A 15056-nucleotide genomic window follows, 5' to 3' on the forward strand; every position below is an offset into this window, starting at 1 on the left:
TTTGGGGGGGGGGGGGGGGGGGGGGGGGCGGCGTTGCTCTCAGGAACCATATATTATCACTGACAGAAAAAACAAAACTGCCCGTGAATGACTGTATATGGTATTTATTCCCACACTCCCTCATCAATCTGGTCCAGTCCTGAGGACAGATGACATGTTGACACAAAGTCCATTTCCTTTCCTTTCACAAAATACACATAAAAACACACACTCTGAGAGAAAATAAAATAAGCTGGAAAGTGAGTGGGAGAGGGCAGACCATCAGCTATCTCTAACTAGTCTCACAGATGTGCATACAGCAAACAGCCACAATTATGGGGAGTCCAAATTAAAACGTCCTGGATTCTGACCACTGGATCATTGTTTACCTCGCAGAAACTTGGGGATATCCCCACGGACCGCCACCATCTTTACCTTCCATGGAGAGAGGGGTGCCAAGGAGGAAGGCAACCGGATAGAAAGAGGGGGGCTAGAAAATAACATGGTCTGCCAACCAATGCCAACCAACCAACCATCGCCCCCCCCCCACCTTGTCCTAGAAAACTCTTTGTCTGGTTGCTGAACACGTTTGTAAGGTCACAGAAGAAAATCAAAACAAAAGAGTAGGGTCCCAGCCTGATTACAATAGGCGCCCCGCACAAGGCAGTGCCAAGCAGAGCCCGGGTTTGGAGCCGGTGTGCAAGCAGCGGCTCACCTGCTTAGCCAGTAAAACAGGTCTTACACACCTTCTCCTTTGCATGTCTCCGAGGGTACCTAAAACCCGGCCCGCTGTGTGTCACCCCTTTAAAAAGGGAAGACGTGAGGCACGCGCACACCGAAACATATGTTGACTGATGACTAGTTATTCCACAAGGATACACAGAGAAATAAATCCCTCCACCCCGCACGCCCACTTGGCCAGTCCATTATGCAAAGGGAGCGCTTTACTGCCGGAGAGGAGCATGCAGGACGTGTTATTTACGTGCACATTACAGAGCCACACATCACACACAGCATCTGCATCCTACACAAAGCCCGAGATGGTGCAAGGAGATACACGCTGAGCACGGCACAGACCAGCCGCGGCAACACCGAGCCGAGCCCTCGGCCAATCAGATCGGCGCTGGAAGGTGGATCTCGGGGTCGGCTCTGCCGGATTAGCCTGCCCCATTATGACACCACGCTCTGCCCAACATCCAGATCCCACGGGAAGCAAATCTAATCCGTGTGCTCCCTCGTCTCTCAAACTGCCGAGCTGTCCTCCCATCCGTACCCAAGCTATTCGCCAATCCCCTCGTCCCCTTAAAAAAAAAAAAAAAAGAAAGAAAGAAAAGAAAGAAAAAAGCCACCCTGAGGCCTGGCTGCCCCCTGCCCAGCTCGGTTCCTCTTTTCACCTCCTCCGGGTCCTGGAAAGGATGAAGTGTTTCTCTCCCCCGCGCTCGAGCCGGGAAGGCGGAAGGTAGACGCCTCTCGCCGCGACTGGGGCAAGAGCCCCAGGGGGCGGCGAAAAGTAAAGGCAGCGACCACGGCGGGGGACCGTCGCCCACCCATCCGCCACAGCACTTAGAAGCCCAGGAGCGCTCCAACTTACCCAAAATATGACATTGAAGCCAAAAATGAAGTATTTGATGCAACAACTGACTTCAGGACCCTTGTAGTGCTTCCCGGACATCCTCTGGGTTCATGAAGACACTTGCCCCGCCAGCCCGAGTTTGGAGCCCCGGAGCACCGCGGCTCGGAGCAGCCCGGCGAGCAGTGGGGCACGCGGGGCTCAGCCGCGCGGACCGAGCGGCTCCGGCACCTCCAGCCGCGGGCCTCCGAGGCCGCCGGGGCGCGGTGGCCACAGCCTCCGGGAATGCTCGTCGAACCGGGACGGAGCACAAAGCGGGAGCCCCGTGTCCGTGCGCCAGGCGGCTGGTCCGGCGCTCGGTCCCCGGGCTCCGGGCAGAGGCGGCCGCGCAGATGCCGGCGGAGACGCTGCCCGCCGCCCGCTCGCGCGCCTCCCACCGCTCGCTCCGCCCGCCGCTCGCTCCGCCCGCCCCGGCCCGCAGCTCCGCCCGGCGCCTGGGTCGGCGAGGCGCGCGCGCGCTCGACTCGTGCTCGGGAGCTTCCGAGAGGCGGCCACACGACGCAGCCGCGCCACCTCTGTCGCGCTCCGCGTGTCCCTCTGTTTCTTCGCCTCCTTGCTCCCCGCCCCTTCTTCCCTTCTTCCCCTTTGCGGCCGGGAGAGACGAGGGAGCGCCCCGCAGCGCGCTGATCTAGAGCAGCCAGGCTGAGGGACCGACCCCGATGGATGAGATGCGGGTCCTTCTCTCGGCCACCAGCAGCTCCGGGGGAGGGGGAACCCTGAAAAAAAGAGTGGCTTGAGGGCGCGAAGGCTGGTTGAGCGCCCTCCCAGCACACAGGCGCACACACACACACACACACACACACACACACACACACGAGATCCCCTTGCTATATAACCACACCGACGACCTCCTGCACTGCTATGAGGAAGAGCGGACTCCATGCCACCCAACTGCGGAGAAGAGGGTCGCGGGTGGGCTTTGTTGAGGTGTTCAAGAGGGATCTAGGGCGTTAAAGAGGAGAGAATGGGAGAGTGGGCATCTCAAAGGATACTCTGAATCCTTCCGTAACCAATCCACTCTTCCCAACGGCCAAAGAAACGAACGTCATCCAGCAAATGGAGGCGAATAAGGGGAGCTGGCCCAGAGGAGTCCTGACCCAGGTCCACTTCCACAGCACGAACTTCTTCCCACCTTTGATGGAATATCGTCTAAGGAACATAACTGCTTCCTAACTGAGGAAGCGATCCAAAAGTTACATACACGACTGTCTTCCTCTGGGAAATCACAGTTGTGTTTACAGAGGTAGGGCAATCCTGACCTCTGGGAACGGACAGACTAGACGGTGGTAACTTTGAGAAGCACAGGTGAGCAGGAACCGGGCAGTTGTGTATGTCCACTCTTCGAGCACTTTGCACAAGTACAGGAAAACAGGGACCAGGGTTTTGTAGGAAGAGAAGAAATGGCAGTTTGGAAGTGTGTGGCAACATCTATGGGAATTTTTCTTAAGTCTTCAAACATCCATGGTAGAAAAGATAAGAATCTGCAGAACCACCCAGTGAGACTGGGCCCACAGATCTGCATGTTTAAGATGCTCCACAGGTGATAACGTAGGAGTGGCGGTGGAGAACTTGAGGTCCAAAGTCTCTTGCCTAGGATTTTGCTAAGTGACTCCCTCTGCCTTTTGCTAAAAATCTGCAACCTGCAGTCAAGCTCTGGTAAGGCAAGAAGTTTACCTGACCTGCAGTAAACTCTCTCTAGATGGGCCTGCCTTTCAGGGGTGTTGAGGCTCTGTTACAGTCACAGTTGTGAATAAGAGTACCCAAAAGGCAGGAGGGCCAGGAACACTACCCACTCCATACCATGTCGCTGGGAAGCAGTGGATGAAATCTCCCTAGTTCCCTCCACCCAGCCCAAAGAGGTCCCCTTCCAGTAGCGCATTTCCTTATTCACAAGGAGGGAACCGACCAGCTTTACCTAAGCCTACACATGCTGTTGTAATGCTTTCTGTATATAAATAGATCTGCTGCTGCAGAATGCAGGGAAAGTCAGAGGAAAGGTCTCTCTTTAGCTATGTGACACCTTTCAAAAAAGAACTCGAATTAAATCCAATCTATGACTTAGCGTTATCCTTAAGTGATACCCTGAGGACCCTTGTCGTCACACGGGGATGGTTTCTCTTCACAATCACTCCCCACCAACGTGGCTCATTTACTGCAACTGATGAACCTTCTCTGACACATAATTATCACTCAAATCCAGAGCTTGACTAGGGTCCACCTTTAGTGCTACATATCCATAGCTTAGATGAACGTCTAATGACACGTGTGTCTCATTACAGCATCTTACCGTGTATTTATTCTGTCCTAAAAACCTTCTGGGCTCTGCCTAGACATTCCTCACTCCCCACCCCCACCCGAGCCACTGATGTCTTGTATTTTCATAGTTTTGCCTTTGGGGGAATGTCGTATAACAGAAATGCCAGAGTATGTCGTTTTCCTCCTCCTTTGCCACGAACCTAAAACATCTCTCAGAATAAAACCTTAAACATCAATCGACCATGGTGCTGTGTGTCTGTATTGCCAGCACTTGGGAGGTGGAGGGTGGGAGTGTCAGGGGTTCAAAGTCATCCTCGGGTACATATTAAATTCTGGACCACAGTGGGATACCTGAGAGCCTATCTCAAAAAAAAAAAAAAAAAGTTCAATGGAGAAGGTACAATTCAGATCACTCATTTGGCAATTTGGAGAACAGCTAAAAACCAAAAGACAACTAAACAATGCTAGTTGAGTTCCGTATCACTTCATATCACCAACGTTACTTCTGTGAAGATGAATGCATTCAACATATTTTTAAGCAATGCACAAAGTAGAATATTTGTTAAATTTCTTGATAGAAATTTCCTTGATGCAGGGCAGTGGTGGTGCAAGCCTTTGATCCCAGGCCTCAGAAGGCCGAGGCAGGGGGAATCTCTTGAGTTTGACACTAGCCATTGATACACAAAGAAACCCTGTCTCAAAACAATAAACAAATAACAAAACACATTAAAAGACACCTAAATTAACATATTTGGAGTAATTTAACTTTAAGCTAATCAAACGAGCACTGGCGTATGCAGAGCGTGGCAGTGCCCTGCAAGGTCTATGCACTTACAATGTACGAGAGACACGGTCCATTTGGAAAGCATTTTGGCTCTATCTCTCTCAGGTCAAACTATCACATTTTGACTCAGCAGCCCCGTGTCTGGGAATGTAGCCAAAGAAATACTCTGAGATATGGGAAAGGCTGTATACTGCAAGCTATATGTGGTAGCATTATTTATATTGAACACTTGACCACAAGTTGATAGATCAAGTAGTTGGGGATGTACCCAACTCCTTATGGTCACCTGACTACAGCCATCTTCCTCACATCTGTGTCTTTGCTCACAGCCAGGTCTCTGGCTAGAGTCCTCTGCTTGCCTTTTGTCTATGACTTGCCTTGCTTATCCTTCGACACCTGTGAGTAACGTCTTCGAGGCTTTCTCCTATCCTGGCACTTAGCAGCAGCTTGTAATTACTTGTTTACCAGGCTGCTTCTCCACTCCTTTAAGGGTGTGGTTTATCTCTTCTTATCTAAGAATCACCTGGGCTCTGCAGGTGCCTGGTAAATACTTATTAAAAGACTGAATGAATCATTTGCTCAAGTTTCATAGCCATTAAGGATGATGGTTATAAAGTGTGTGTCAATGTATTGGCAAATTATAAAGTTTAAAGGCATAGTATATGGAATTATCTTTAAGTACTATTGTTAAATGGCAAAATGGAAGGGGCATAGCAACATATACAGTGGGTTACCATGCTGTAGAATAACAACTCTGTTGGCCAAAACGTACGTGTACACATATTTCTTTGGTGAGTAAGAGACCCATCTTAGTTTGCTTTGTATCACTGTGATAAAACACCATGACCAAAAGCAACTGTGGGAAGACAGAGTTTATTTGGCTTACGGGTTATAGTCCATCACTGAGGGAAGCCAAGGTAGGAACCCAGAGACAGAAACTGAAGCAGAGGCCACAGAGGAATGTTCGTTACTGGCTTGTTCCCCATGGTCTGTTTAGTCAGTTGTCTTACACACCTGAGGACCACCCACCCCGGGGGTGATATCACCATGGTGATCTGGACCCTCCCTCATCAGTCATTAATCAAGAAAATGCTCCACAGACTTGCCTACAGGCCAATCTGATACAGGCAATCCTCAGTTAAGATTCCCTCTTCCCAAGTTGACGAAAACCAACCAACACAGTATCTACGATAGAAAATGAAAGAAAGTGTAATGGTAGGCGTAAACCAGGAGATTCAAAACTACCAGTGAGAGTGAGGCCTGCTTTATCTGTACATATGTATTTGTTTTCCAAATCTTGTCACAGAAGTGATAATTTGTTTCTCATGTTCTTGTGCCATGTATATGACATTCTCTACAAGATGGGTCACAATCATATATAAAATGTTAAGAGTCATTTCCTGAGAAATAATAGTGGTTGGGTATGGGATGTAGTCCTGCCTGATGGCTGTGGTGAACTATTCTACCCTCAGAGTGCTCAGAGTGAGGCTATGTTTGCCTCTGAACAGGTCATCCACCTGTTCAGACTAAGGCCACCACTGCCTCTGAGCAGAAACTCTCTCTCGCCAGAATGAGTTAGCCATAACAAGCCTAGCTGCAGTGGCCTGAAGAAATCCCAACGCGGGTGCAGACAATTCCACACCTTAATGAGCTGGCCCAGAGCATTCGGTCTGAAACGGAGTGGCTGTGGCTCGTGACATCTTACACGAATAGCTAGTCACAAGAAGAAACAAACTTACAATTTAAAATATCCTCAGCAAAATAAATGAGATGTCTGCCTAGTCATCCAGATATGACTGGCCATTTCCCTTTTGACTACTAAAAAACTGGGCACATAATCTCCCTCCCAAGCACAATCCTGTCTCTAAGAGCCTCTAGACACAGTGATGCCCCACCAAGACTGTGGAATTGTGTGTGTGTGTGTGTGTGTATGTGTGTGTGTGTATGTCTTTTATAATTAGAAAGCAAATTATAAATAAAGACATACATAAAGAAGCAATCATATTTCATACAGCTCCACCACAATCCAATAAATTCTGGCTTACTTTGAGGTGAAAAGAGATCTTTGGGGAATTTTGCTATAATCATCGCATTTATAATTCTGAGGTTGAAAATTGGTTCATAAGTTTAATTACTAAAGAGCTAATGGGTTTTTTAAATGGCAGTACAAACAGGTAAAGCATGTTCTAACAGTTGCGTTGATGAACAGCGAGATACCGCCGGCCATGGTACTTCTGCGGCAGACCCTGCATTTAGCAGCCTGCCCAGCTGCCTCTGTCTTGTTTCAGTCTTCCTGCCCTACCTTCTGGCCCCCCACTGCTCTGACTCCTTCCTGAGAGGCCTCAGTTTTTTCCTAAACTCTGAATTTCCCATTGTTACTTTGTAGCCCATACTGCTGATTGCCTGCCATTGCCTTCTTGTGCCCAGTACCTCAGTGTTTGCCCGTGTAGAAGCCTCCATTTCTTTTCTCTCGGCCATGTATGGTAAGGACAGTTTTTTGTGAATCTTCCTGTATTTAAGAAATGACATCCCATTGCCCTTGAACCCCACTATACTGCAAATGACACCTGGTCCCTTGGTAATAAAAACCACACTAAGGACAACAGACAGAAAAATGAAGGGACCTAGGCTGTCACACTACAGTGCATGGCTGATCTACCAGGTCCTGAAGGACATTCTGCCCTTGTCACCACTTTCTTAGTTGTGACATTTGGAGAGAAGGTGCCATTTCTACACTCATGAAAGAAAGCCCCTTGACTTGGCCATTTTCCTCTTGAGGTCCTGTGCAGGTTAGGTTCTCAACTTGACACGGACTGGCAACAACTTCAGTTGAGGAATTGCCTCTGTCAAACTGGCCTATGGGAATGTTTGTGGGATACTTTCTTGATTAGTGATCGATGTGGGAAACCCAGCCAACTGTAGGTGGTGTAAACCCTGGGCAGGTGGTTTTGGGGTCTATAAGAAAGCAGGTGGAGCAAACTATGGGGAACAAGCCAGTAAGCTCCTCCGTGGTCTCTGCTTCAGTTCCCGCCCCCAGGTTCTTGCCTTGAGTTCCTGCTCTGATTTCCTTAGGTGATATACTCTGTATGACCTTGGGATTAAAAAATGAATCAACCCCTTAAATTTTGTTCTCTTCCTTAAGTTGTTTTTTTGGTCAGTGCATTATCACAGCAACAGAGAAACCCAACTAGGTCGGTTTCTTATCCATCTTCTAGAATCTTCTAGATTCATCTTCTAGAATCACCACCAAAGTCCTCCCAGATTTCTCTCACAGCACCATCTCCATGCTTTCGACTTTCTCACCCCTGTTTTCGTCTCTGTTTAACATACACAGGGAACGTCTCAGGGGACCCAACAGCTCACACCCATTTCTTTCTCTCAGACTTTCACAACCCAAGGACTGTATGTGGACCCAGCCCTCGCAAAAACCAACCAGGGTGAGTGAAAACTAGGTCAATCCCAGACTCCTCTCTCTCAGCTGGGAGTCAAAAGCGAGGGTATCCCTGACTGCAGTTCTGGTGGAGACAATGTTTCCAGGCTTTTGTCCCAGGGAACCAGAGCCTCGGCTGCAGAAAGAAGGGAGCTAAAGGAGGAGAGAACAAGGTACCTCCCACAGCGGGGGCAGCCACAAGGCTCACATGTTTTGCTCTCTGGAAGCGTGCCATCTCTAAGACTTTGCTGCAGGCCTGATATTTACAAACTCTTCACATCTCGCCCTGGCTTTAGATACTTCCAAGTAAGTAGATTAGCAACGCAAAGAATCCTGATCAAAACCATGGTCACCCCACCTCAAATGCAATAAAATTAAACACCACTTTGGCTATGTTCAGTGAATATTGTACCTTCTTTTCCATTGCAAAGTAAGCAAAATCCCCAAGAATTATTCTACCACTATGGCCCCTTGGTCCTATGTCCCAGCCATACCCACGAGAGAGGATGACTTTTCAGAACCCCAAGAAGAAGATAAAGAAAAGGGTAACATGATTAAACAATCCTATATAGGGCATGATTGTTTTAAAATCATTATAACTTGGGGTGGTGAGCTGGTTCCACAGGTGGGGGTACTTGAAAAAAAAAACAACCAAACAAACAAACAAAGCCTGACTACCTGAATTTAATCCCCAAGGACCCACATGATGTAAGGAAAGCAGCCCACAGTCATCTGCTGGTCTTTGCTCTGGAGCCGTGACGTAGATGTGTATGCCTCCATGGGCGCCATTCCATTTTCTGTTAGTAATAGTCCCTCAATTTCTGGCTTTAGAAACAGCTGGAAAGCCAGGCCCCACCCTCTCCATAAGAGGATTGGGGCACAAGTTGCCAGAAGCTCCCTTCCTGACACTTAGCAGGGTGAGGAACCCACCAGGCACACCAGGACCTCTTCCTTGGCACCTTTGGACAAGCCTGAGGCTGCCTTCTGTCTCCTTCAGTACTGCCTGGTTCCCTGCCCGGCTGCGGCTTCCATAAGCCAGCCTGTTTCTTTCCAGTGGACTTCCTTTCTGACTGATTTAGTTAAAGGTTCTTTCTGCAGCTCAGTCCGAAACATTCTAATCAATACGACAGGATCTTTAAAAGCTTCATCTTACAGAGAAAAATAGTATATCCTTATTATCTAATATTTAGAAGACACCTTTAAAGGCTCCTTCACAGAAATTGTACAAAGAAAACTATTATGTATGTTTTGTCATATTTTTTCCCATTAGTAAATAATATGCTTGATCTGATTGTGCAGTGAAAAGTCTTGTTCATTAAATTTTCCATTTGTCAGTGCCCAACACAGAGCAGAGAAGCCCTTGATCAGATTGGGAGCAACTTCAGTTTCTCTTTGAGACTGTGATTTTCATCGGTTCAGAACCTGCCATCGTTGTCCAGTACATTCTGAAGTGAGTGGCTTCTTTCTCAGTTGGCTTCATTCATTAAAGGCAAACGGTTTGCATAGGCTCTTTATTTCCAACCTCATTCCAACTTCCAAATAGCTTTGAAATGCCATTCCCCACACCACAAACTCCTCCTTCCTACCCATCACCCACACTTTCTCAGGTTAAATAAAATCCAAATCCTTCTGTAGTCTGTTCCGTTTAACTCTGGAAATGCTAATTGTATCCAGTAATTTCCTCTATTAACATTGATTTTTTTCTCTGCCTCTAAAACCTTTGTTTCTGGGACTGCAGATATAGCTCAGTGATTAAAAACACTTGCTACTCGTGTAGAGGGCCCAAGGTTTATTCCTAGCCCCTACATGATAGTTAATAAGGGCCTGTAACTCCAGTTCCAGATTTGATGCCTTCATCTGGCCTCTCTGGCACTATACACATGTGGTGTACTTCCATGCAAACAGAACACCCATATAAAATAAGAATAAACAAAATCTTGGTTTTCCTTTTGAAAACAAAACTCTGCTTCTGTGACACATCACTTTCTAATGTGTCTGTACTTGGTATCAAGAAACAGGAATGGGTATCAGCAAATATATCAGATGTTTGTTTAGGGTTTTTTTTTGGGGGGGGGGGTTCCAGACAGGGTTTCTTTTATAGCCCGGGCTGTTCTGAAACTCACTCTGTAGACCAGGCTGGCCTCAAACTCAGAAATCCTCCTGCCTCTGCTTCCCAAGTGCTGGGATTAAAGGTGTGCGTCACCACCGCCCGGCATTGTTTACATTTTATTATTCGCAATTAATTGACTCAACAGCAAATATTTATTGAGCATATACTTGTGCCCAGCCTGGTCTACTGATGCTTGGCTCTAATCCCAGTACTCATAGGTGGAGGCAGGGAGCTTGTGAATTAGATTCCAGCCTGAGCTCTACAGTCAGCTCCTGTCCCATCTATCACCTCCATGCCCACGTATGTAAACAAATAAACAAGCAAGCCTATATCCATGGTTTCTGATTAAGTAAGTCAGTAACTGGAAGAAATATAAGTAAAAACATGGGTCAGAAGAGATTAAATGAAGCATGCAAGATGCATGTGGTTAATGTTCATGATGGAACATGTTTTTTTTTAAAAAAAAAAACCACCTAACTCTGTTTTTCTTCCGTCTCCTCCACCCCCGTTTTTCCTCTCCTCATAGTGTTTACTGAATACAACTACCAGGAACAAGAATGCATTAATCAAGACTGTCCTACATCCAAATTGTTGATTCGAATGAGGTCAAGACCAAAAGAATGAGGGTTTTTTTTTTTAGATTTATTTATTTATTTTATGTATATGAGTACTGTAGCTGTCTTCAGACACACCAGAAGAAGGCATCAGATCTCATTACAGATGGTTGTGAGCCACCATGTGGTTGCCGGGAATTGAACTCAGGACCCCTGGAAGAACAGTCAGTGCTCTTAACTGCTGAGCCATCTTTCTAGCCCACAAATGAGTTTTAATTTCAACATTTACCCACTCGGTTGTAGCTGCAGGAAACCCTTCAGTGTCCATAAGTCCCAGAAATTCCAGTCCTATGTTTACTTCAAAGAACTGAGGATAAGAAACAAACCAACACATGACTTCAGTGTTGATTGCTGGCCATCGGTCAAAGGGTAGAAACCAACTGGCTATCAACAGGTAAATAAAATGTTACATATTATCATATAACAAAATTATATGTCATATAATCATATATGTGTAGGCATAATGGTCTTGTACAGCATGTAAAGTTTATCCTTGTGTTGTTCAAATGCTAATATCTCTGCACTCACACCTTGCTGTGACCCAGACATGACATTGTAATGCCTATGTCAAGAATTTCCTGTCTCAAGTTTGTGTAAACAATGCTCATCATTTATTCTCTGCTTTGTCAATAAAAGCTGGAAAAGCCAATAACTAGGCAATGGAGAGCATGAGGCGGTATTTCTGCCAGCCAGGGGAGGAGGGAGAGAAAGAGAGGAAAAGAGGAGTCATCATGAGGAAGCAGTCCAGAAGACATCAAGACAGAGCACACCTGAAGGCCGAAGAGCCAGACCAGTACAAAAATGCAAGTATCTCAGGGATTTTGGCTGGCCAGTAACCAGATTAGATTAGAGAACTAGAATAGAATTATAAGGCCTAGTTACTGTACTTTAAGTTGAAAATAAACCTTGGTCTCTCTGTGTCATTATTGGAGAACTAGCTAAGATAAAAAAAAAACTACTGATTTAGTTTATGGCATACATTTACAATAAAATTACCATTCCATGTATAATGGTTGGATTTAATGTCAACTTGCCACAGAGTTGACATACTTGAGAAGAGGGACCATCAACTGACAAATTGGCCCATGGATATATCTGTGGGACACTTTTTCCATAGCCAAGTGATGTAGGAGGGCCCAGTCTGTTGCAGACAGTACCATCCATAGGCAGATAGGTCTGGACTGTGAAGAATGGTAGCTGGACATATGTCTGGAAGAAAGCCAGTAAGTAGCATTCGTAGTCTTTGATTCTGGTTTAGATCCTCCCTTGGCTTGATGATGGGTTGCAACCTGTAAGCTAAAATAAACCCTTTCTACCCCAATTTACCTTTAAATCACAGAGTTTAGCATAGCAATAAAAAGTAAACTACACCAGCAACTACATTTAGTATATTAAGTATACAATGTTTCCACCTTAAGTAGGTGGAAATTCTAATAGCTTTTCAAAAAAATACTCTGTGAGTCTCTCTTTCTCTATCTCCCAATCTCTCACTCTGTGTGTGTGTGTCTCTGTGTGTGTGTGTGTGTGTGTGTGTGTGTGTATCTGCATGTGTGTCTATTCTTGACTTCCTCCTTGTTGAGGCTCTCTTGATGTCTCTCCTGTTCTGAATTCTCTAGGCTAGCTGACCAGCAAGCTTCCAGGCCATTCTCTGCCTCCCAGCTTGCCTGAGGAATCCTGACTGAGAAGGCAGACGTCAGTCACCATTTCTTGGTTTTTTGGTAGGTTCTAGGAACTGAATTCAGGTTGCCAGTCTTGAATGGCAAGCATTTTACCCACTGAGCCATCTCACAGGTGAGAAAATCTGATAAATGTTACAACACGAATGAACTTTGAAAGTATTAAGACCCTGCTGAAACCGGGCACAAAATAATAAATGCTGTGTGATTCGTTGTAAGAGGTGCTTAGTATAGCCAAATTCATAGATGCAGAAGTAAAACTAAGGGTTACCAGAGATGGAGGGCAGAGAAAGGGACCATTAATGTCTAATGAGCACAGAGTTTCTGTTTGGGATTACGAAAAGTTCTAGAAACAGAGGTGGTGGTTGCACGGTGCTGTGAATGTGTCTGTGACTGTGGAACTGTACGTCTAACATGGGTAAGATCATAACTATGATGTCATGCATAGTTCCCCATAGAAGCAAAAACCCATGTTGACAAGTGACAAGTGAGGTACAGTTCAAGACAGAGAAACAAGCTGCCCTGTTCAGATGTGATCACATTAGATGGCCATGGTATGTATTCTACAGTTGAACTGTGTGTGTCCTCACTTTGGGAAGTCTCATAGAATTGAAAATTAATTAAGAGGCAGTTTCATGAAAAATGATGTTTCATCCCAGAGTTTATCCCAATATTCTTTTATATAGAGAGCTACCCCCCTACTAAACTTAACCAATCTCTGATTGGTCCTTAGAATCCCAAGGAAGGCTGTTGAGAAAAGCATTCTTTGGAAGGAGGATCTAGGAGGCCCAGAACAGGAGGCCCAGAACCTGGGTCCTTCTAGGCAGTGCCACACAGGCAGCCGGGCTCCTTGGTCTCCTCTGCTCTATAGAGGTACTGAGTGCCTCACAGGGGAGCTGGGACGTGCTGGGTGCTGGCGACAGCAGAGCTACAGCTTGGGATGTTCTCCCTGTGGTGATTCAGCATCTTTTCCAGGAGACTGCCAGACCAGGTGTGGCTTTGTGAGAATTCTACAACGGCTCATACACAGCGTTAGTTATCAAGTAAGGAAATTATTGGATGAATTAAAGCTTTAATGGAAATGTCAGTGGAGGATCCATTAAATGGCTATAGGACTACTCCAAAATTCTATCTACTTAAGAATTCAAGTGACACAAACAATTTTATACTTATTTGCTTGTTTGATTTTTAGAGGCCGAGTCTCATGTATTAAGTAACTGAGGGTCATCTTGAACTCATGACCTCCTACCTCCTGCCTCTACTTTCCAAGAACAGAGATTACAGGGGCTGTACCACCACACCCAGCTGACATATAATTTTAGAGGAGTACTCCTCAGAGCATAAACTAGAAAATTCAAGTTGGCCCTCCCCTTACCTACAAAAGGGACATATTTTCTTCTGCTTTTGTTAACTCAGTCCTGGACCCAGATAAACCACATGCACTGGATTCACAGTAAATACAGCTGACAGCATCAACGACAAGGTAAAAAATAGCTTGCAGTACTTTTCATTTTTTACAAATGTGGAAAGCATACTAAGCCAGCTGCTGATTAAGAATGTACATGTTTTGACTTGCACATGAGTCAAATTAACATACATAAATCCAACATCTCCATACCGCTCACGTAATAGCAATAGCTAATATTCAGTATTTTTTTCAAATCCATCAATCCCAGAGTGACATGCTTTAAGTTACTAGGCATAAAATACAAAGCAATTTATAATCAAAACTGACTTTTGTTTTATTTCAATTCAATTATCATTTATCTTCTATAAAAAAATTTTAAAGGCATAAGATTGTTATTTTTTTTTAAAAAAAAGCTCATTTTATGTTCAGACTCATTCTATAAATACTTAATATCACCCAGGGAGATTGAAGTTTGAGGCAGAGACTAAGAATTATCCTCCCTCCATGTGATGAATTAATACTAAAGCAAGTATTGTATGTTGAACTGAGTACCTTCTTGTCTTATAAAACCCCAGAAGTGACCAGGTTTCCAACTTACAGCTTCTGTAATGTTACTTTCTACCTGCATCTCAGCACCAAGTGTCCTATCATGGCCTCCTTCTCTCTAACACTGTCTGGGCAGGGAAGTATCTCCAGGAACTAGAGTTCCAGAATGTCATACCAATGGACCAGGCCACCATTGGAGAGGAGGAACAGGTCCAAAGTGCATACCTGTGACAGAATAGAACCTGGTTAGAACCAAGGCAATTAGAAGGGAGTCCAGCTCTTGTTATGAAAAGACAGCTTGTCCCTTCTCTTAACTCTTTCATCCCTCAGAACTCAGCAGGCCCCAGAATCTAGCCCATGCAGACCAGCCTATCTTTGCATCCTGCTGCTTATATACCTCTGACACTAAACCTGGCACTATATAAATGCCAAGAACTGTGGTTCCTGGGTCTTCTTAAACTGCTGGCATGGAGCCCCAGAAACCAACAGAAATCTTTATAGTGTTTCCTAACTTGGCATGATGGCAAGAATTTTATAGAAGATTAATATAAACAGATTTGCAGGCCCTTTCTCTCTCTCTCTCTCTCTCTCTCTCTCTCTCTCTCTCTCTCTCTCTCTCTCTC

General features: G+C 45.6%; 1 protein-coding gene across 1 annotated transcript in view; it reads right to left on the reverse strand.

Moving 5' to 3' along the window:
* Positions 1-2023, reverse strand: part of Tspan5 (tetraspanin 5) — a 172577-nt gene extending 170554 nt beyond the window's left edge. Inside the window, exon 1 of the mRNA XM_028760436.1 lies at positions 1571-2023. Within this exon, the coding sequence (XP_028616269.1) occupies positions 1571-1651 (81 nt within the window). The 5' untranslated portion in view covers positions 1652-2023. The remainder of the gene's footprint in view (positions 1-1570) is intronic.
* Positions 2024-15056: the final 13033 nt, after the last annotated feature.

Source organism: Grammomys surdaster, unplaced genomic scaffold (genome assembly GCF_004785775.1).
Source record: "Grammomys surdaster isolate TR1022 unplaced genomic scaffold, NIH_TR_1.0 126531, whole genome shotgun sequence".
In the NCBI taxonomy this organism is placed as follows: Eukaryota; Metazoa; Chordata; class Mammalia; order Rodentia; family Muridae; genus Grammomys; species Grammomys surdaster.